This window comes from Bufo gargarizans, chromosome 3 (assembly GCF_014858855.1).
Source record: "Bufo gargarizans isolate SCDJY-AF-19 chromosome 3, ASM1485885v1, whole genome shotgun sequence".
NCBI lineage: Eukaryota > Metazoa > Chordata > Amphibia > Anura > Bufonidae > Bufo > Bufo gargarizans.
This window is the reverse complement of record NC_058082.1, coordinates 494441308-494465357: the sequence shown is the minus strand read 5'-3', so window position 1 is coordinate 494465357 and position 24050 is coordinate 494441308. Positions and strand designations below refer to the sequence as shown.

The following is a 24050-nucleotide window of genomic DNA, read 5'->3' as shown; positions in this document are numbered from 1 at the left end:
CAAAGCTGACCTGGTTCCCACCAGCGGCGCCAGACACCAGAGATCTCTGACACAGTGCAACTGAATTATGGAGATCTGCTACCTCCCAAGATAATTCCTGCATGCGATGAACCAGAGTATCAACAGCTTCCATTTTGCACGGAGCAAGGAAAAAAAAATTATGGTATCGGCGGTTTATAATGTCACGGAAGGTGAGGAAAGGGAAGCAAACAAAACACAACAAAATTACACAAAACAGAAGGCTAGGCCCCCACAGCTAGGGAACAGGGAAAGGTCACCACCTGATAGTCCCTGAGCCTTTCCCTGGCTGCTACCAACATGAACAATTCTCGATGGTAGAAGTGTTCATGCACTCGAACCTAAGCCCTGCTGCAACTGATACAAACCCTCAGCTAGGGAGCAGGTGAAAAGTCAACCGGTTCCTTGCACCAGAGGAAGGAACCCGTGTCTACCTAAGGCCTAGTTCGTACAAACAACAGAAGGGAAGGAAGGAGGACTTATCTGAAGATGAACTGGTAGCAGGAGATCCACAAAACACCAGCAGCGAACTCCAGGAGAAATTATAAACCGCAAGGGCTATAGTGAGAGGCAGGTATAAATAGCATCACTAACAAACTAATTGTGGTCGTAGCTACGGGAAGCGGACCCCAACTAACAAAGACTACCTGAGTAACTGAAGCTACCATCTAGCTATAATGGCTGGAGATGTGCCTTTAGCCTAGCCATGACAGGCCTACAAGGGGGCATACTCGAGGAGAATAAGTAAAAGAAAAAAGGGGAAGGGAGGGAGGGGCACTAGAAACGCTTGTGCACCGGAGTGTGGCATCCTGGGGGATATAAATAGGCCCTCTGCCCCTCCCACAAATGCAGGCTGAGTGCACAGCCTTCCTTATTTGTGGTCGTGGCTACGGGATATGGACCCCAACTAACAAAGACTACCTGAAGAACTGAAGCTACCATCTAGCTATAAAGGCTGGAGATGTGCCCTTAGCCATGACCGTGGGTAGGCCTATAAGGGGGCAAAAACCAAAGCAAAATAGAGAATATGAAAAGTTTTATTTAGCAGAAAAAACTAATTTAGCTTTAGCAATTTCGGCCTGCGGGTTTGGCACATAACAAACAAAGCATGAAAGATTGCCAGCATCCCATTTTTTTGATGATGTGAGCCAGAACCCCATGTGCTGATGCTGAGGATGCTGCAGAACAAGTGTTCTGATATACGTTTGGGGTCGTAACCAAGACCAGAAGCTAAAGAGCGAATATGCTTGACAAATTCTGAAGAAGTGAGAGGGCAGTTATTAAATGGAAGCAACTGGGAATCTGGAGAGGAGCCGTGCAAAACTGACAGTAAACGCTTTAGGACCTTTACGGGACACCATTCATTTAAAGTCTGAAAATAATTTACCTTAGTTGGAGGCCCTACCTGAGAGGTTTTGATGGAGAAAAGGTACAGAGTGAAATGATCGCTGTGCCAAACTAATTGGCCTAAAGCCAAACCTCTAACTCTAGATGAAGTGCTAGTGAATTCCCCGGGTCTTAAGAAACCATAAAAGCTGAGGAACATAGCTGCTTTAATAACTGTACTGATATGGGGCCCAAAAGGATTGCCATCTAGTGAATTTGAAAGGTCTCTGAATAGCTCTCCAGAGACCGGCTGCCTGCCCGGACCTGCACTGGTGGAGATTTTCTGGATGCCCCTTAAAGTGGCTTTAACCGCTTGTGATGCAAAAAACGACCCACAGTCCGGATGCTCTAAGATGTGATGATGCTGAACTCTTGCCAAATAAAGCTTGATTGTGTTGTAAGACAGGTGAAGTTCCTCGTGACGGTACGCTAAGAAGGCCATGATATACGTGGTGAGGTTGACGTTGCTTCTAGGATGGAGCCGTGCAAATTGTTTAAAAATATTCCAACCGGTTTTGTAATTACGAGCAGTATTGGCTGACAATGACTTAAGAATGAGAGACTTGGCTGCCGAGAAATGTTTTCTTACTCCATCATCAATTCCCTGGCTGCTGGTGGGGACATTTCTGTTTGGTCTGCATCTGGCATCGCCTGAAAGAAAGTGGGGAAATTGAAACGTGACAACACGTCCGCTGCTATGTTTTGAACTCCCTGAATGTGCCGACAAGTAAAGTGGAAATTGAACTGAATGCCTACCCCAAACTAACGCGGCAGAGACTATAGGATACATTTCGAGTAATGGGGAGGATTTTAACGACTCTTTTAATTAAGAGAGTTCAGGCGGCCAATGACCGGCAAACCAATGTCTGCCGAAAATTGCCGCGAACCCACCGGAAAAAAAAACGTGGGAGAGGCCGGACTCCATTGTGACACGAATAAGGAAACCCCATTACAACCAGACAAGAAAAAGTCCCACATGACCAGATCAGCGGCAGCCTCATAGTCTAGGTGGATCAAGGAATCCTGATCCTGTGCTGAGGGAAGGACTTGCAGCAATTGGAAATGAAAGCCATGCCTCAAGGCATGATCTTAGTGGCAAAATTTAACATCCCTAACAATGATTGCAGCTCTAACTTGGTTAAGGTCCTGGCAGTCACTGATTTTGCGATGGTTTCTTTGATCTTTAATAACTTATCTACTGGTAACCTAGCTTGCATTTTTTGGGTATCCAACACGATGCCCAGAAAAGTTACCAATGAGGAAGGGCCTTCTACCTTTGATGGAGCACCGAGAACATTTAAAGCTGAGAAAATCTGTAAGAGACTGTGCAATTTGTCGGGATTATGACCTAGTGGCTGTATTACTAAGAAATCGTCCAGATAATGGATAACCATAGGGCAGTCGGCATGGTTAACCAGAATCCAATGGAGAGCCATGGCAAATTGGTCGAAAAGCCACGTGCTGCTTTTGGACCCAAAAGTTAAACGATTAGCAAAGTAATACAGACCAGACCATTTAAACCCGTAAAACTTCCACAACTGAGGGTGAATTTGAAGCAACTTAAATGCTTTAGCAACATCGGCTTTAGCCAACCATGACCCCCTACCTGCCTGAATGATGAGCTGGATGGCCTTGTCAATAGATGAATATTGCATAGAAAATTCTTCTGAAGAAATAAGGGAATTAATGCTTGGAATACCGGAGGCATGAGGCGCAGAAAGATAATTTTTACTTACAAGCCCGATGGGGCTGACACGCCAAAAATCAAAAGGGGGTGTAGCAAAAGGCCCTAACAAGAAGCCCTTTTGTATTTCAGACTGGATTAGTAACTCCACCTAACCCGGGTCACGGAAAGCGGAAAGGAGACTACCCTGGAAGAAGACAGGCAAGACGAACCCGGTGAAAGCATAGATAGAAGCACTTGAGGCTAGCAAGCATTAAAGAAAACTGACCTAAGCCCGGCTACCAAGCCAGGCCAGAAATGACCTTTAAGCAAAGTAAACCTGCAAAAACGTGACAGGCCATAATATTAAACAACGTAAGCATGAAGAACGTGAGCAGGCAATGCGGACAATTACGACTACGTAGCCTGAAGAACGTGACAGGCAATAAAATTAAACAACATAAGCCAGAAGAACGTAACCAGGCAATGCGGACAATTAAAACAATGTAGCAATGTAGCCTGATAAACGTGACAGGCAAAAATTAACTAAAAGACTACGAGGAAGCAAAAAGAGCTACTTTAAACTACGTAAGCCTGAGAAACGTGACAGGCAAATATCAGTTTAACAACGTGACCCTGAAGAACGTGGCGGGTAAAGGAATGCTTTTCCGCAACGTAACTGAAACGTAACCAACGTATGTTTTTTTTGTTGTTGTTTTTTTAACCTTTTTTTTGTTTTGTTTTTATATATATATATATATATAAATTGCGTGTGTGCATCATGACCTGGAGAGTAAAAACAAAATGACAAAATGTTCTAAAATATTAAGTGGTTGGAACTTTCAATTGGTTGCTAGGGATGATTGCTAAGCTCATATGGATATATCGCTGCCTACTCTAGAAAAACTATGTTCTGAATATTCGCGAAAAAACCCCAACATGCCGACACATGTGACCCACCTGCGTGGTCCAGATGATCCTGCCTACAGCCTACACTTATTGTATCTGTTGCTCTCATGCCCTTGCCAAGTAACCTGAACCTCCTGACGCGCTAAATGCACGGCGCCCTGAACCTCAGACGTCCGCCCATTGCTGCCTAAAAAAAAAAAGCGAGCACTACCCTGTGTGAAAAAGAAAAGTAGCCCGGTGAGCTCATGTCATTACCCCAATACATCACACGTTCATTAAACATTAGTGTATATATTGGAGAATCGGCCAGATAACTAACAAAGGGAAGGAAGGAAGATTATTAAGCCAGGGCCCAACAACATATGTAAGAATTACTACTGTGCTGGAGCAGGAGAAAAATCTGCCCATAAACCTATCTAACTGGGAGATGAATGAAGCGATGCAGTTCCCGCGAGATCTCACGATGCTTGGGATATGCAGCTAATGCAGACAGACTCTGCCAACGTCCGAGCTCCCCGGGACTACGAGGGTGGCCGGAGCAATTTTCCACAAGGCAAACCCTGCTTACCCTTAGACACGATTCAGGAGAGCGTCCGAACAGATGCCGTACATGAAGTGCCGCATGCACTAGAAACGCTTGTGCACCGGAGTGTGGTATCCTGGGGGATATAACAAGGCCCTCTGCCCCTTCCACAAATGCAGGCTGAGTGCACAGCTTTCCCTATATGAGCAGAACCTGTGAGGGGGTGGGATCCTGCCCACAGCCACAACAAAGCAATCTGTCAGATAGAATCACTTGCAGCAAGCCTGACAGATCTTCTCAGATCACTCACAGGGCAGGGCGTGACAATGACCAACACCCCAGGGTGTACAAGAAATAGGGCAAATCAATACTTACATCCTACCTAGGATAAAGTTCCAAGTGGAGTCCCCACTAATATATGTGTGTAACCAGAGTTATACACCTCAGCCCCGCCACCGGTGTGTATCATGTATGTCCTGAGATGTGTAATTAACTTACACAAAGGCTGCTCTGTCAATTAGACAGCTACAATTACCACTTGTACAACATCCGGAATAGACCAAAACAAACAAGTGGAAATAATGTATCAAAATATCATTTATTATAAAATACAAAGTATGGAGAGACAACAGGATGGTATACAGTATACGGAGAAGCACAGGGCCAATGACACCAAAAAACTACCAATAAATCTGTGCAATATAAAGCACAGGTAAGTACAACCAATGAATCAAGGCGTAAAGCTCAAGGATAGCCAGGGTAGTATGACACGAGAGGGTCGCCCCAATAGGGCTATGTACACAAGGTACAAGAGACCATACCTGGTAACCCGTGAGCCATCACCCACATGCCAAAATACATAGGCGCCAAGACTGACCAATATAATAATCAATCCAAGGTAGGAATCGATGTCTAAATCTCAAAGATAATATGCGCCCAAATTCGAGGGACCCACCATGGATATATACCGGGGTACCCTATAAGGAATGTGGGGCTGTACTAATGGCAGGACGTACCTGAAGACATGGTAGTAAAGTGGATGTCAGACCCTGAACCCTGAGATGTGTCTCTGAGATCACTACTCAGGAATGTAGTTTTATAAGCACAATGGGGGATGGGTACTACATTATAAATAATTACAAGGAATGTCCTTACACAGAATACTAAAAGTAATATAAAAGACAAAATAAAAGGGGACAGAACCAATCGGTACTTAAAATACACTTACGCTGAAACCCATATAACTGTTACAGATGTCTGATCCTCATATGTGATATCACAGCAAGCAGCATGAGTGATACACAGTTCTGACATCACAGCAGATGACTCTGCTTAACTGCCAGTTGTTCAGTCACAGGACCTTGCCTCACTGAAAGCCCCTTGTGATGTCACAAAAGTTTACCTGACTGAAAACCCCTTGTAATGTCACAGTAACTTACTTGACTAAAAGCCTCTTTTGATGTCACAACAGTTTACCTGACTAAAACCCATTTGTGATGTCATAGTAACATAACTGACAGAACCCCTCTTGTGATGTCACAGCTGTTTACGCATGTCGGGCCCATCTACCAACATCAAGGTGACTTCTGCAAATGGGTACCTAAATACTAACCAAACTGCTTCTCCTGTGCCTAATTTAAGCCTACAATGTTCAAACCAGTGTAGGAACCAGCTATATTTATACTCTGCTCAGAAGCCTGGGTAGATGGGGGGAGTGCTTATATAAAAGGAGGCAACTACCCTCCAAATACATTGCAAGAATATTTTGTAGAACAGTAACTTACTTGACTGAAAAGCCCCTTGTGATGTCACAGCAGCTTACCCTAAAACCCCCTTGTGATGTCACTGCAGTTTAACAGATGGAAACCCTCTCGTGATGACACATAACTGGTTGAAACTCACTTGTTATGTCAGCAAGCTTACCCTACAGAAAAACATTTGTAATGTCACAACTTCCTACCAGACTGTATCTCAGTAGCTTAGCCATGGGCGTACACCTACCACAGTCATGTCAGTAGGATGCTAGCCATAGACATCCTCATTCATTGCCATCCAGAATACCCTCACTGCTGTACCAGTCAACCAGTAATTGTGAAACATGTATGGAAATTAACAAAGTCCCTTACATGTGATTTAAAAGGAGAGAGCACTAGTATTTTTTTTAAAGTGGTACTGGCCCCCCCTTTTGTCTGCAGACCTAAGTACAGCTGCCAAGTTTGCACATGTAGTATGACAACCTGTAGTCACTGTGGGGGGTCAATTATCATTTAAGGTATTTTTTATGTCAGGTTTAAGTCTGACTTTGCTTTGTGTGCCACATTAATAATATATGTAGAGTGAGTGTAATGTGGTTTACATGTTTAAGTGCAGGGGCGTTGCTATAGTCTGAAGAGATCCTGGGCACGAGCCCACGTGAAGCCACGCCCCCACCCATGAAGCTACGCCCTCATAACCACCGGGGGGGCCCTTCACAGTAGTTATTAACCCCTTTCAGCAGTCCCCCTTCAGTGAATGGTGGACTGCTGAATGGGGTTAATAACTACTGTGAAGGGCCTAGCCATCTGGGCAACCCCACAGATCATCCATAACAGTGTCATCCACAGATCCCCCATAAGTGTCATCCACAGATCCCCCATAAGTGTCATCCACAGATCCCCCATAAGTGTCAGCCACAGATCCCCATAAGTGTCATCCACAGATCCCCCATAAGTGTCAGCCACAGATCCCCCATAAGTGTCAGCCACAGATCCCCCATAAGTGTCATCCACAGATCCCCCATAAGTGTCAGCCACAGATCCCCCATAAGTGTCATCCACAGATCCCCCATAAGTGTCATCCACAGATCCCCCATAAGTGTCATCCACAGATCCCCCATAAGTGTCATCCACAGATCCCCCATAAGTGTCATCCACAGATCCCCCATAAGTGTCATCCACAGATCCCCCATAAGTGTCATCCACAGATCCCCCATAAATGTCATCCACAGATCCCCCATAAGTGTCATCCACAGATCCCCCATAAGTGTCATCCACAGATCCCCCATAAGTGTCATCCACAGATCCCCCATAAATGTCATCCACAGATCCCCATCAATGTCATCCACAGATTCCCCATAAATGTCATCCACAGATCCCCCTAAGTGTCATCCACCACAGATCCCCATAAGTGTCATCCACAGATCCCCCATAAGTGTCATCCACAGATCCCCCATAAGTGTCATCCACAGATCCCCCATAAGTGTCATCCACAGATCCCCCATAAGTGTCATCCACAGATCCCCATCAGTGTCATCCACAGATTCCCCCTAAATGTCATCCACAGATTCCCCATAAATGTCATCCACAGATCCCCCTAAGTGTCATCCACCACAGATCCCCATAAAGGTCATCCACAGATCCCCATTAAGGTCATCCACAGATCCCCATAAGTGTCATCCAAAGATCCCCATAAGTGTCATCCACAGATCCCCCATAAATGTCATCCAAAGATCCCCCATAAGTGTCATCCACAGATCCCCATAAGTATCATCCACAGATCCCCATAAGTATCATCCACAGATCCCCCATAAGTGTCATTCACAGATCCCCCATAAATGTCATCCACAGATCCCCCTAAGTGTCATCCACCACAGATCCCCATAAAAGTCATCCAAAAATCCCCCTAAGTGTCATCCACAGATCCCTATAAATGTCATCCACAGATCCCCCATAAGTGTCATCCACAGATCCCCCATAAAAGTCATCCACAGATCCCCTCCCCGCCGAGTGCCGCCTCCTAGCTAATTTATTCACTTCACTTGCCTCTGTGTAATCTCGCACAGGCGCACTGCCAGAGGCATCGTCGAATGAGGTGTGCTGGAAGATGGCACATGCGCACTTCGCTCGACGATCCCTCTGCGTGTGCGCCTGTGCGAGATTACACAGAGGCAAGTGAAATTAATAAATTAGCTAGGAGGCGAAGCCGCGAGCCCCCACCGTCCCTGCATTCAGGGCATTGGACAAAACATCCGGGGCTCCAGCCCCGGATGTTTTGACCTAACGACGCCCCTGTTTAGGTGTAAAAGTACACCAGGGGTTTGCCTGATGTGGGTTGCAACTTTTTGCGACTTTTGCAAAAGTGGCACATAGTAAATGAGCCATAATACAAGTCTAATCTCACTGTGAAAAGTGGCGAGGATCACAAAATGTCACAAAAATGTCACTGTTGCTAGGGAAATGTTGCAGCTGCCATGACCTTGTGACTTTTTTAGACCACAAAACTGACATATCTGATTTCATATCTATCTATCTATCTATTTATCTATTACTGAATTCAGGTTTTATTTTGTTATTTAACTTACATTTGACATCTCTGGTTAGAAAGAAGATATGGAAGCTATTCCTGGATATCTGTCCCTGCACCAGAGTGGCGAAAACTTAACATTAAAGTGGACGCCAAACCAGTTGTTAAATGGAACTTTAGGAGACTCCGAACTTGAAAAAAGGTGATGTTTTTATTCTTCATAGTACTCGTCTGTGTTCCCATTAAATCACATCATATCTTCTGAGCCCAGGGTCACTTACATCCCCCACTCCCTCTTTCAGGTAAAATAAAAATTGCAAAGGGTTTTTATAGTCATATTTTTACAAAACTCTCCATTCACAAGGATACAGTCTGTAAGGGTCCATTCAGGTGACAGGACTCCGTGCCCGTATTGTGGCCCGTGTGCACCCCATGGTGCAGATGCAGTTGTATATTAGATTACCGCTACTATTTTACAATAAAGGATTTGTTCATGTAATAACGCGTATAGTGATAGATGCACATTACATCACTTTTATAAACTGTATAGTCACTTGTAAGGGATCATTAAGACGTATGTAAGTGCTCCCTGCCTGTGCTGCGGACCGCACATTGCAACGTAGGTTTCCAATCCGTGCCTCTGTTCTACAAAAGATAGGACAAGTCCTATGTTTTTCTGTATCTTGCGGATTGCGGACACATTCAAGTCAGTGAGTCTGCATCTGCAAACGGAGTGCCCTCAGCTGGTGCCTGTGCATTGTGGACTGCAATCTGCGGTCCGCAGCACAGGCACGGAGCAGTTACGTTTGTCTGAATCTGCCCTTAGAAGTGACTACACTATTCGTAAAAGTGATTTAAAGTGCATCTATCACTATGTGTTATTGCATGAAAAAATTCTTTATTGTAAAATAGTTACGGTAATCTAATAAGCAATGATAGGGTTAGAATCTGTTTCTCTGTTGTGTAGCGCCAAATTCTCTGCTGCCTACACCGAAGAATATCAGCCAGAGGAGGTCTGCTTGGTATGGCTTTATAAAGTTCTCATTAGATGTTATGCTTATTAGCCACTGGCGTACCGCCCATAGCAGCAGACCACACAGTTGCTATGCGGCCCGGGAGTTTGAGGGGCCCGGGCAGGCTGATTGGCCCCGTCCCCATTCCAATCGAACGTCTCCCTTGCTCCTCCAGCCAAATCCTCTTATCTGCTGTGCTCTGCTGCTTCACCTGCCTATTATCGTTACAGCAGCAGAGCAGTGTGTGTGAGAGAGCGGCCCGGCAAGGTTAGGCCTGGATCCGGCATTCCGGCAAGTGTTCAGGATTTTTGGCCGGAGAGAAAACTGCAGCATGCTGCAGTATTTTCTCCGGCCAAAAAACGTAAGAGAGACTGAACTGATGCATCCTGATGCATACTGAACGGAACTCAACACCGGAAAAGAAAAACACTAGTGTGAAAGTACCCTTAGCAGTGCTTCACTGCTCTAACCTCCCGACCACTGACCTGGAGAGCCCTGGCCTGCAAGGTATTGTGTAAGCTCCCGCATCTCACAGCGACACAAACAGCACATTCTATATGACCGTTATGTAGTCGCCCACACTGTGAGCTGCAGAGGGGGAAGGTGGGCAGGAGGACACACTAGTGTGCTGGACATCTGGTTAAAGTGTGTGATGTAGGTGTAGCAGGGAGACGGGGAGTTAGTGGTTGTGCTGGTGTGTCTATATATATACAGTACAGACCAAAAGTTTGGACACACCTTCTCATTCAAAGAGTTTTCTTTATTTTCATGACTATGAAAATTGTAGATTCACACTGAAGGCATCAAAACTATGAATTAACACATGTGGAATTATATACATAACAAAAAAGTGTGAAACAACTGAAACTATGTCATATTCTAGGTTCTTCAAAGTAGCACCTTTTGCTTTGATTACTGGATTACACACTCTTGGCATTCTCTTGATGAGCTTCAAGAGGTAGTCACCTAAAATGGTTTTCACTTCACAGGTGTGCCCTGTCAGGTTTAATAAGTGGGATTTCTTGCCTTATAAATGGGGTTGGGACCATCAGTTGCGTTGAGGAGAAGTCAGGTGGATACACAGCTGATAGTCCTACTGAATAGACTGTTAGAATTTGTATTATGGCAAGAAAAAAGCAGCTAAGTAAAGAAAAACGAGTGGCCATCATTACTTTAAGAAATGAAGGTCAGTCAGTCAGCCGAAAAATTGGGAAAACTTTGAAAGTAAGGGCTATTTGACCATGAAGGAGAGTGATGGGTTGCTGCGCCAGATGACCTGGCCTCCACAGTCACCGGACCTGAACCCAATCGAGATGGTTTGGGGTGAGCTGGACCGCAGAGTGAAGGCAAAAGGGCCAACAAGTGCTAAGCATCTCTGGGAACTCCTTCAAGACTGTTGGAAGACCATTTCAGGTGACTACCTCTTGAAGCTCATCAAGAGAATGCCAAGAGTGTGCAAAGCAGTAATCAAAGCAAAAGGTGGCTACTTTGAAGAACCTGGAATATGACATATTTTCAGTTGTTTCACACTTGTTTGTTATGTATATAATTCCACATGTGTTAATTCATAGTTTTGATGCCTTCATAGTCATGAAAATAAAGAAAACTCTTCGAATGAGAAGGCGTGTCCAAACTTTTGGTCTGTACTGTGGTTCAGTCCATGCCCTCATTGCCTTATTACTATTTCTAATAGGGCAATGAGGGACTTAATTCCCCTCAGAATTTGAAGTGTACTATATGTCTATGTATTATTATTAGTTTTAAGTGAACTTGTGTTTTTAAGTTTGGTGTACAAGGTTGGGGTTTGGGTTATGTAGGAATTCCGTTATGGATGCTGCTACCACGGAGCGGAATCCATAACGGACTTAACTTGAAAACACAAGTTGGCTCATCCCTCGGTATTATGTGTGTGTATATAATTATATATACAGTACAGACCAAAAGTTTGGACACACCTTCTCATTCAAAGAGTTTTCTTTATTTTCATGACTATGAAAATTGTAGATTCACACTGAAGGCATCAAAACTATGAATTAACACACGTGGAATTATATACATAACAAAAAATGTGAAACAACTGAAAATATGTAATATTCTAGGTTCTTCAAAGTAGCCACCTTTTGCTTTGATTACTGCTTTGCACACTCTTGGCATTCTCTTGATGAGCTTCAAGAGGTAGTCACCTGAAATGGTCTTCCAACAGTCTTGAAGGAGTTCCCAGAGATGCTTAGCACTTGTTGGCCCTTTTGCCTTCACTCTGCGGTCCAGCTTCACTCTGCGGTCCAGCAACCCTTGATTGGGTTCAGGTCCGGTGACTGTGGAGGCCAGGTCATCTGGCGCAGCACCCCATCACTCTCCTTCATGGTCAAATAGCCCTTACACAGCCTGGAGGTGTGTTTGGGGTCATTGTCCTGTTGAAAAATAAATGATGGTCCAACTAAACGCAAACCGGATGGAATAGCATGCCGCTGCAAGATGCTGTGGTAGCCATGCTGGTTCAGTATGCCTTCAATTTTGAATAAATCCCCAACAGTGTCACCAGCAAAGCACCCCCACACCATCACACCTCCTCCTCCATGCTTCACAGTGGGAACCAGGCATGTAGAGTCCATCCGTTCACCTTTTCTGCGTCGCACAAAGACACGGTGGTTGGAACCAAAGATCTCAAATTTGGACTCATCAGACCAAAGCACAGATTTCCACTGGTCTAATGTCCATTCCTTGTGTTCTTTAGCCCAAACAAGTCTTTTCTGCTTGTTGCCTGTCCTTAGCAGTGGTTTCCTAGCAGATATTCTACCATGAAGGCCTGATTCACACAGTCTCCTCTTAACAGTTGTTCTAGAGATGTTTCTGCTGCTAGAACTCTGTGTGGCATTGACCTGGTCTCTAATCTGAGCTGCTGTTAACCTGCGATTTATGAACTTATCCTCCACAGCAGAGGTGACTCTTGGTCTTCCTTTCCTGGGGCGGTCCGCATGTGAGCCAGTTTCTTTGTAGCGCTTGATGGTTTTTGTGACTGCACTTGGGGACACTTTCAAAGTTTTCCCAATTTTTCAGACTGACTGACCTTCATTTCTTAAAGTAATGATAGCCACTCGTTTTTCTTTACTTAGCTGCTTTTTTCTTGCCATAATACAAATTCTAACAGTCTATTCAGTAGGACTATCAGCTGTGTATCCACCTGACTTCTCCACAATGCAACTGATGGTCCCAACCCCATTTATAAGGCAAGAAATCCCACTTATTAAACCTGACAGGGCACACCTGTGAAGTGAAAACCATTTCAGGTGACTACCTCTTGAAGCTCATCAAGAGAATGCCAAGAGTGTGCAAAGCAGTAATCAAAGCAAAAGGTGGCTACTTTGAAGAACCTAGCATATGACATATTTGCAGTTGTTTCACACTTTTTTGTTATGTATATAATTCCACATGTGTTAATTTATAGTTTTGATGGCTTCAGTGTGAATCTACCATTTTCATAGTCATGAAAATTAAGAAAACTCTTTGAATGAGAAGGTGTGTCCAAACTTTTGGTCTGTACTGTGTGTGTGTATATATATATATATATATATATACACAGTTGCAAGAAAAAGTATGTAAACCCTTTGGAATGATATGGATTTCTGCACAAATTGGTCATAAAATGTGATCTGATCTTCATCTAAGTCACAACAATAGACAATCACAGTCTGCTTAAACTAATAACACACAAATAATTAAATGTTATCATGTTTTTATTGAACACACCATGTAAACATTCACAGTGCAGGTGGAAAAAGTATGTGAACCCTTGGATTTAATAACTGGTTGAACCTCCTTAGGCAGCAATAACTTTAACCAAACATTTCCTGTAGTTGCAGATCAGACGTGCTCAATGGTCAGGAGTAATTCTTGACCATTCCTCTTTACAGAACTGTTTCGGTTCAGCAATATTCTTGGGATGTCTTGTGTGAATCGCTTTCTTGAGGTCATGCCACAGCATCTCAATCGGGTTGAGGTCAGGACTTTGACTGGGCCACTCCAGAAGGCGTGTTTTCTTCTGTTTAAGCCATTCTGTTGTTGATTTACTTCTATGCTTTGGGTCGTTGTCCTGTTTCAACACCCATCTTCTGTTGAGCTTCAGCTGGTGGACGGATGGCCTTAAGTTCTCCTGCAAAAGGTCTTCATAAACTTGGGAATTCATTTTTCCTTCGATGATAGCAATCTGTCCAGGCCCTGACGCAGCAAAGCAGCCCCAAACCATGATGCCCCCACCACCATACTTCACAGTTGGGATGAGGTTTTGATGTTGGTGTGCTGTGCCTCTTTTTATCCACACATAGTGTTGTGTGTTTCTTCCACACAACTCAACTTTGGTTTAATCTGTCCACAGAATATTTTGCCAGTACTGCTGTGGAACATCCAGGTGCTCTTGTGCAAACTGGAAACGTGCAGCAATGTTTTTTTTGGACAGCAGTGGCTTCCTCTGTGGTATCCTCCCATGAAATCCATTCTTGTTTAGTGTTTTACGTATCGTAGATTCGCTAACAGGGATGTTAGAATATGCCAGAGACTTTTGTAAGTCTTTAGCTGACACTCTAGGATTCTTCTTCACCTCATTGAGCAGTCTGCTCTGTGCTTTTGCAGTCATCTTTACAGGATGGCCACTCCTAGGGAGAGTAGCAGCAGTGCTTAACTTTCTCCATTTATAGACAATTTGTCTTACCGTGGACTGATGAACAGCAAGCCTTTTGGAGATACTTTTATAACCCTTTCCAGCTTTATGCAAGTCAACAATTATGTTTAAACTGTTTTTATTCAGTTCATTTTTCAAAAAATATTCAACATGTTCACATTTCAATCCATGAAGTACATAATATATATATGTAACAACAAAGTACATACCATCAAAAGCATCTCTGCAATGTGACATGTTAATAGGCGTGAGGGATAAACCCCACCACAATTCAGAAAGAAGACACTAAACATACAAGAAAGAGGAAAAGGAAGAAAGAGGATAGGAAAGGTAAAGATAAAGAGAGAGAAGAGGAAGAGGGAAGAAGGGGTAAGGAGGGAAAGTATATGATGAGAGTGCCTGCCATTTACGAAGTGAGTATTGACAGGAGTTCTGGAGAGTCTTGAAACTCAGTCCACTGCGACCATACCTCTTGGAATTTGTTCGAAAGGTCCGAAGCCTCCGCAGAAATCTCCTCCATTCTGTTAATGTGCAACATTTCTTGATACCATTCTCTAATGTTAGGTGCATGTACAGTGCGCCAATGTCTAGGGATCACGGACCTGGCTGCGGAGATAAAAAATATGCAAGTCAACAATTATTAATTGTAGGTCTTCTGAGAGCTCTTTTGTGCGAGGCATCATTCACATCAGGCAATACTTCTTCTGAAAAGCAAACCCAGAACTGGTGTGTGTTTTTTATAGGACAAGGCAGCTGTAACCAACACCTCCAATCTCATCTCATTGATTGGACTCCAGTTGGCTGACGCCTCACTCCAATTAGCTCTTGGAGATGTCATTAGTCTAGGGGTTTACATACTTTTTCCACCTGCACTTTGAATGTTTACATAGTGTGTTCAATAAAAACATGGTAACATTTAATTATTTGTCTGTTATTAGTTTAAGCAGACTGTGATTGTCTATTGTTGTGACTTAGATGAAGATCAGATCACATTTTATGACCAATTTGTGCAGAAATTCATATCATTCCAACAGGTTCACATACTTTTTCTTGCAACTGTATATACATTGAACAAAAATATAAACGCAACACTTTTGGTTTTGCTCCCATTTTGCATGAGCTGAACTCAAAGATCTGAAACATTTTCTACATACACAAAAGACCCATTACTCTCAAATATTGTTCACAAATCTGTCTAAATCTGTGTTATTGAGCACGTCTCCTTTGCCGAGATAATCCATCCCACCTCACAGGTGTGGCATATCAAGGGACTGATTAGACAGCATGAATATTGCACAAGTGTGCCTTAGACTGCCCACAATAAAAGACCACTCTGAAATGTGCACAGTTTTGCCTTATTGGGGGGGGGGGGGGTTGATAAGGTTGTTGATTGTGGCCTGTGGAATGTTGGTCCACTCCTCTTCAATAGCTATGCGAAGTTGCAAAAAATTGGCAGGAACTAGAACACACTGTCGTATACACCAATCCAGAGCATCCCAAACATGCTCAATGAGTGACATGTCCGGTAAGTATGCTGGCCATGCAAGAACTGGGATGTTTTCAGCTTCCAGGAATTGTGTACAGATCCTTCCAATATGGGGCCTTGCATTATCATGCTGCAACATGAGGTGATGGTCGTGGATAAATGGCACAACAATGGGCCTTCAGGATCTCGTCACGGCATCTCTGTGCATTCATACGCCTGCCCATACCATAACCCCACCATCGGCCACTCGATCCACAACGTTGACATCAGCAAACCGCTCACCCACACGATGCCACACACGCTGTCTGCCATCTGCCCTGAACAGTGAAAACCGGGACTCATCCGTGACCAGAACGCCTCTCCAACGTGCAGACACAATCAAATGTGAGCATTTGACCACTCAAGTCAGTTACGACAACGAACTGCAGTCAGGTCTAGACCCCGATGAGAACGATGAGCATGCAGATGAGCTTCCCTGAGATGGTTTCTGGCAGCTTGTGCAGAAATTCTTTGGTTATGCAAACCGATTGTTGCTACAGCTGTCTTGGTGGCTGGTCTAAGATGATCATGGAAGTGAGATGTGGAGGTCCTGGGCTGGTGTGGTTACACATGGTCTGCGGTTGTGAGGCCGGTTGGATGTACTGCCAAATTCTCTGAAACGTCTTTGGAGACGGCTTATGGTAGAGAAATGAACATTCATTGCATGGGCAACAGCTCTGGTAGGCATTCCTACAGTCAGCATGCCAATTGCACGCTCCCTCAAACGTTGCGACATCTGTGGCATTGTGCTGTGTGATCAAACTGCACATTTCAGAGTGGTCTTTTATTGTGAGCAGTCTAAGGTACACCTGTGCAGTATTCATGCTGTCTATTCAGCACCTTGATATGCCACACCTGTGAGGTGTGATGGATTATCTTGGCAAAGGAGAAGTGCTCACTAACACAGATTTAGACAGATTTGTGAACAATATTTGAGAGTAATGGGTCTTTTGTGTATGTAGAAAGTGTTTCAGATCTTTGAGTTCAGCTCATGCAAGATGGGAGCAAAACCGAAAGTGGTGTGTTTATATTTTTGTTCAGTGTATATATATATATATATATATATATATATTTAGTATATACACACATATACTACCAATGACAACATCTGCATGTACTTTTTATAGGGGGGACAATTCTAAGTTTTGTTATGGGGCCCCATGATTTCTATGTACACCCCTGTTATTAGCCCCTGGGTGTAATGTGGAAGTAGCTTCAGAGCCAGAACTACAGAACTCGTCCATTGTATGTACAAATTTTGTAGTTCTGGCTCTGGAGCAACTGTAGAACAGCTGATTGTCACGGTGTGCGTGGTGCCATATGCCCAATCAGATATTGAAGACCTATATAAAACACAACAGATATATTTGCTGTGTCCAAAAACATTTGCCTAGTTGCACATATTTTCCAATGTCTTTTGTTTGTTCTGTGCAAGCCGATTCCAATAGCAGCACAGGTCTAGGATATTTTGCTCAAACATTAGGAGGGAAGAGATCTCTTTCTCAAAAATTAAAGGGTTTTTCTCTTATAAAGTGATGGCAAGCACAACTTCAAAGGCATGCAGTGCTAATCCTTGGTTCTCAGGATTGGTGGGATTTCAGAGGTTGGACCCACACCAGTCATAAAGTGAATGCTAGAATATGCCATCATTTTTAGTCTTAGTGACTTAATATGAACAGTGAAATAATTGGCTTTGTTATGTAGTGTATCTATTATCATAAGTTTTGGGTAGAGCGAACATCAAATGCTTAGTTCACACTGGTGGATTTGGCAGCTATATTTTTGTGTGGGTGAGCAGAAAGATAAATAAACCCAGATCAAAAATGCATGTGTTTTTTACAGAGCCATTGAAGCATTTTGCGGCACTACTGTACACCTCTTTTTGTAGATGTAGTACCCCAATACTGGCTTACTGCAAAGGGTTAACTGATGTAATGTTATATTGCTACGTTAAATGTTGTGATTTGTAATACTTATGTACTGAAAAGCATTGTATAGAAAACTACTGGTTAAAAGTTTGGCTAATTCTAGTTTCCAGGATATGGACCTGGGTCTGCCCCCTGGTTAGATAGTTGAGTCTTAGTGGTGCTACAGTGAAGACCTAAATGTACATGCTCCTCAGGGTTTGCCTCAAGTTCAGAGAACCTTCATGTCTATAACTTCTACAGCTGAGGAAACTATTCTATCATCACAAATGCTCCAGAGAGAAGTAAATTTAGAAGGCCAGATTCTACAAGTCAGTCAGCAAGGTATTGTGCACATTTATGGCAGAGAGACCTTACTGCAGTGAGAGAAAATATTACTAATACACCCTTCCACACTACAAGATGGTTTGGCCAACCGTATCTTAAATCTGCCCCCCTCAGCCCGGGACCTACAGAAACTGTTAACCAGAACCTCATTACCTACCTACGCTCCTGTTCAGAGGCTTTAGAGAGCCAGAGAGAAGGAGTACTACAACCTCCATCATTGCTGCTGTTTATACGCTGCAATGTGTGAGGGGTGGTATTGTAGAAGGATTGCACTGTGTTATGTTACTGCTGAATGTACTATAACTCTTATTCTACATTTTAGTAAAGAAAGACTTATTTCCACCACTTCTTCCCTTGCCTTGCCCCCAGACAAATACCTACCTCAAGGGCACCCCAGCCACCACCATCCAGAAGCCCCAACTTCAGGGAGTGCCCCAAGGGAAGAAAGGTTGTGCTCCTCCTGTCACTGCATGGCCCTAGGGAGCCATTACCACTACTCCCTTCCTCCACTCACTCCTCCTGGGCAGCTGAATAGGCATGCATTGATTTTCTCCTTTCTAGGGGAGAAGACCTCTGTAATATAGGAGGTAGTATAGCCACCGTGGAACATTACATAATGTTTTGCCACTGTACAGACTCCATGCATACATAGATAAAGAATATCATTTGGGCTTTCATCAGAATCATGTACCAGAGGAAAGTACATGGTGAACCTCCGCTGCCGTACTAGCTTCTTAGAGACAGTCAGAAGACCTACACACAATTCCCAATCGATAAAGCCGAGGGAAAAATGTTAACTTGACATTTTATTTTTGTAAATTGGGTTAAAGAACCCTCATAGCTTAAAGCACAATGAACAAAACAATTGTAATGTCATTACTTAGTCCTTTTAACATCACCTTGATTAATGGCCACCTTGATATCATTTATACAGATTTACCTTTGGTTACTTTGCAGACATGAACAAATTGTGGATGCAAAGAACATAAATGACTATGTAGTCATAACCACAAAACCTCCCTCCATCTTTGAGGGGTTTTCTCACCTCAGACATGAGTGGCATATCGCTAGGATATGCCACCAAAGATGGGACCCACACCTATCTCTAGAACGAGACCCCTGAAGTGAACAGAGAAACAGCTGCACATGCACAGCTGCCCTCCAGTCTTTTCTATGGGAGTTCGGAAAATAGCCGAGTGCTGGCAGTGGAATGGAATGGATGAGTGGGCCCAGAGAATGCCACAAAAACATTCCCCAGACCACAACGCTGCAGCCACCAGCTTGTGTTCTTCGAGCAATGACTTCTGATATTTCTCGACTGGGGTCGAGTGTTGGACTGGGGTACCTAGGGCTCACCAGTAAAATGTATTTTGGGGGCCTACCGTATGGATACATTCCAATATAATAAATAATCTAACAAGCTTTTTATATGAACATAGGCTGGTGGGGGGGGGGCTGTACATTTAATATATGTATGTAGTGCAGTAAGCCTAATGTGTTATGTGCACTTGTGCAGGGTGTGGTATACAAGGGGCCCACTGGGGGATTCCCCTGTGGGCCAGTCCGAGCCTGTCGACTGACACACCAACGTCCATCCATTTCTGATCTGAACATTCAAGCCTTTGCCAATCAGTGGAGGTCAAATTTTGATACTGCTGCAGAGCTGCAGTGCCCATTTTTCTGCTTTGGAGCCCCCATACGCAGTTGAATTCGCTGAACTGTTGTCTTACACACGACTGGTAGCCTCCTGGTTAATTTTGTTTGTGAGCGGCTCCACCTTCATGCCGTTTCGCAGCCGACGTTAACCTTTCACATCAATGCCACGTGGTGCTCCGTAGTTTTCACATCGCTTATCCACAGTGGCCATACCACTCAACATTACACTTTCACCCAAGCAGTGCAGGAACAGTTCACAAACTGCGCAGTTTTAAAAAAAATAATGACACCCTTGGCCCAGAAGCCAATAATCATCTCTTAGGAAAGAATAAAATAAAGGAGGGCACTCAGATGACTGGGTATATAGATAGTTGTCGATACAACTATAATATTAACGGTTTATTAGATAAATATATTAGATAAAATATATATAAATAGTGCTGGATCCGTCGATTCAGCAAACTTGAAGCATGTAAATAACAGGTACCTTTAATTTGCTTCCTATAAAATAGTCTTTTGGACTGTGTGTTAACCTGCTTGTACAGGTGATCAGTCTGTACAGAGGTAATCCTTCAACTAAAAGAATAAAATTATGTGCACATTGAAATCGTTGGTATTATCAGTGCTGTTACTCAGTTTCGGAGTGGGTATTTGCGGCCGTATGTACTAAGGAACAGTCTTACCCCGTCAGTAGCAAGTCTCAGGGGAGATTCTGTATATGCAATGTCCTGATGTACAGGCGATGGTCCGGTCCTGGATGGCGTTGGTGCGCACGTGGTGATGCTCCCTCGGCGTCTCTCTCCACTGCGGCGTCCTGGGTCCTCGCTTCCGCTTCCTGTGTCCCGCGTGATTCAAGGGGTGATATCTCACGTGACCGGAAGATCGGCTTTGTTGCTCCGGTCGGCTCCGTATGCAAATGGTGAACAACTGGCCGGTGTTCGTTATAGGCAGTCCTTATATAAATTACTATTAGTATATACCTACATAACTAAAGTTCGAAGACAGAATAAATTGAGAAAAATTCTGATATAAAAATCCTGAGACATTAAAATTGATAAAAATCAAGAGATAATGAATTGAGATAATTTTGAGACACTCAAGTAAAGTATTCTGAGACACCCCATTGAATGAACATTCCCTCTGCCGAGTATTACTATTCTTATCATGAACTATTTTTATCATGAATTATTATCTATTATTGATCTCTATTTTTAATAACATTTCATTGCCGATTTTGGTGCTGATAATTTTATACCGTTTCCTATCTTTTTTATCTTTATATTTACCATTTTTACTATTTTTATAATTCTACATTTGTTGCAACATTATCATTCTGTCCTTGAATAACCAGAAACCTATTTTAAGCCCATATACTATATATATATATATATATATATATATATATGAAAGATACTGATTGGATCCAGCCCACATTTTACCAGCTACCAATATACCTCAATGATCCCTCCCCTATAAATAGGAGGGATACCTAGAATACTGTCCACCACTGATGAAGGTGCAAGAGTGCACCGAAACGCGTTTGGTAAGACAGTATATGGGCTTCTAATATCTGAAGTTATTCAAGAATACTTTGTAAAGAAAATTCCCAGCCGGTAATTTATATAAGGACTGCCTATAACGAACACCGGCCAGTTGTTCACCATTTGCATACGGAGCCGACCGGAGCAACAAAGCCGATCTTCCGGTCACGTGAGATATCACCCCTTGAATCACGCGGGACACAGGAAGCGGAAGCGAGGACCCAGGACGCCGCAGTGGAGAGAGACGCCGAGGGAGCATCACCACGTGCGCACCAACGCCATCCAGGACCGGACCATCGCCTGTACATCAGGACATTGCATATACAGAATCTCCCCTGAGACTTGCTACTGACGGGGTAAGACTGTTCCTTAGTAGGGATGAGCGAACTCGAACTGTATAGTTCGGGTTCGTACCGAATTTTGGGGTGTCCGTGACACGGACCCGAACCCGGACATTTTCGTAAAAGTCCGGGTTCGGGTTCGGTGTTCGTCGCTTTCTTCGCGCTTTTGTGACGCTTTCTTGGCGCTTTTTGAAAGGCTGCAAAGCAGCCAATCAACAAGCGTCATACTACTTGCCCCAAGAGGCCATCACAGCCATGCCTACTATTGGCATGGCTGTGATTGGCCAGAGCACCATGTGACCCAGCCTCTATTTAAGCTGGAGTCACATAGCGCCGCCCGTCACTCTGCTCTGATTAGCGTAGGGAGAGGTTGCGGCTGCGACAGTAGGGCGAGATTAGGCAGATTAACTCCTCCAAAGGACTTGATTAACTGATCGATCTGCAGCTGTGGATCATTGAGCTGCTGATCCTCAATTGCTCACTGTTTTTAGGCTGCACAGACCGTTTGTCAGTCACATTTTTCTGGGGTGATCGGCGGCCATTTTGTGTCTTGTGGTGCGCCAGCACAAGCTGCGACCAAGTGCATTTAACCCTCAATGGTGTGGTTGTTTTTTGGCTAAAGCCTACATCAGGGTGAAGCTGTCACACCAAGTGCATTTAACCAGCAATAGTCTGTTCATTTTTTGGCCATATACAAAATCAGGGGCAAGCTGCGCCTGTCACCAAGTGCATTTAACCCTCAATGGTGTGGTTGTTTTTTGGCTAAAGCCTACATCAGGGTGAAGCTGTCACACCAAGTGCATTTAACCAGCAATAGTCTGTTCATTTTTTGGCCATATACTAAATCAGGGGCAAGCTGCGCCTGTCACCAAGTGCATTTAACCCTCAATGGTGTGGTTGTTTTTTGGCTAAAGCCTACATCAGGGTGAAGCTGTCACACCAAGTGCATTTAACCAGCAATAGTCTGTTTATTTTTTGGCCATATCCCAGTCTAATTCTGTCACTAAATCCATACCGGTCACCCAGCGCCTAAATACTAGGCCTCAAATTTATATCCAGCTAAATCTGTCCCTAGTGCTGTAGCTGGGCGAGTTATTTAGTGTCCGTTCAAGCACATTTCTTGTTCTGGGTTGAAATACAATTCCCAATTTAGCAATTTCATAATTTAGTGGTTTCTGCTATATCAGAGCTATTTGAAATCTATCCCTAAAAGGGTATATAATATTCAAGGTGCACATTGGGTCATTCAGAATAACTTCACACACACCCGCTACTGTGTATTTCCAAGTCTAATTCTGTCACTAAACCCATACCTGTCACGCAGCGCCTAAATACTAGGCCTCAAATTTATATCCAGCTAAATCTGTCCCTAGTGCTGTAGCTGGGCGAGTTATTTAGTGTCCGTTCAAGCACATTTCTTGTTCTGGGTTGAAATACAATTCCCAATTTAGCAATTTCATAATTTAGTGGTTTCTGCTATATCAGAGCTATTTGAAATCTATCCCTAAAAGGGTATATAATATTCAAGGTGCACATTGGGTCATTCAGAATAACTTCACACACACCCGCTACTGTGTATTTCCAAGTCTAATTCTGGCACTAAACCCATACCTGTCACCCAGCGCCTAAATACTAGGCCTCAAATTTATATCCCGCTAAATCTGTCCTTAGTGCTGTAGCTGGGCGAGTTATTTAGTGTCCGTTCAAGCACATTTCTTGTTCTGGGTTGAAATACAATTCCCAATTTAGCAATTTCATAATTTAGTGGTTTCTGCTATATCAGAGCTATTTGAAATCTATCCCTAAAAGGGTATATAATATTCAAGGTGCACATTGGGTCATTCAGAATAACTTCACACACACCCGCTACTGTGTATTTCCAAGTCTAATTCTGGCACTAAACCCATACCTGTCACCCAGCGCCTAAATACTAGGCCTCAAATTTATATCCCGCTAAATCTGTCCTTAGTGCTGTAGCTGGGCGAGTTATTTAGTGTCCGTTCAAGCACATTTCTTGTTCTGGGTTGAAATACAATTCCCAATTTAGCAATTTCATAATTTAGTGGTTTCTGCTATATCAGAGCTATTTGAAATCTATCCCTAAAAGGGTATATAATATTCAAGGTGCACATTGGGTCATTCAGAATAACTTCACACACACCCGCTACTGTGTATTTCCAAGTCTAATTCTGGCACTAAACCCATACCTGTCACCCAGCGCCTAAATACTAGGCCTCAAATTTATATCCCGCTAAATCTGTCCTTAG

General features: G+C 43.6%; 1 protein-coding gene across 2 annotated transcripts in view; it reads left to right on the top strand.

The window, feature by feature from the left end:
- SGSM2 (small G protein signaling modulator 2) overlaps positions 1-24050 on the top strand; it is a 393993-nt gene that overhangs the window by 279690 nt on the left and 90253 nt on the right. For both annotated transcript variants that reach the window (XM_044286961.1, XM_044286963.1), the window contains exon 8: positions 8858-8982. In XM_044286961.1, the coding sequence (XP_044142896.1) occupies positions 8858-8982 (125 nt within the window). The remainder of the gene's footprint in view (positions 1-8857; positions 8983-24050) is intronic.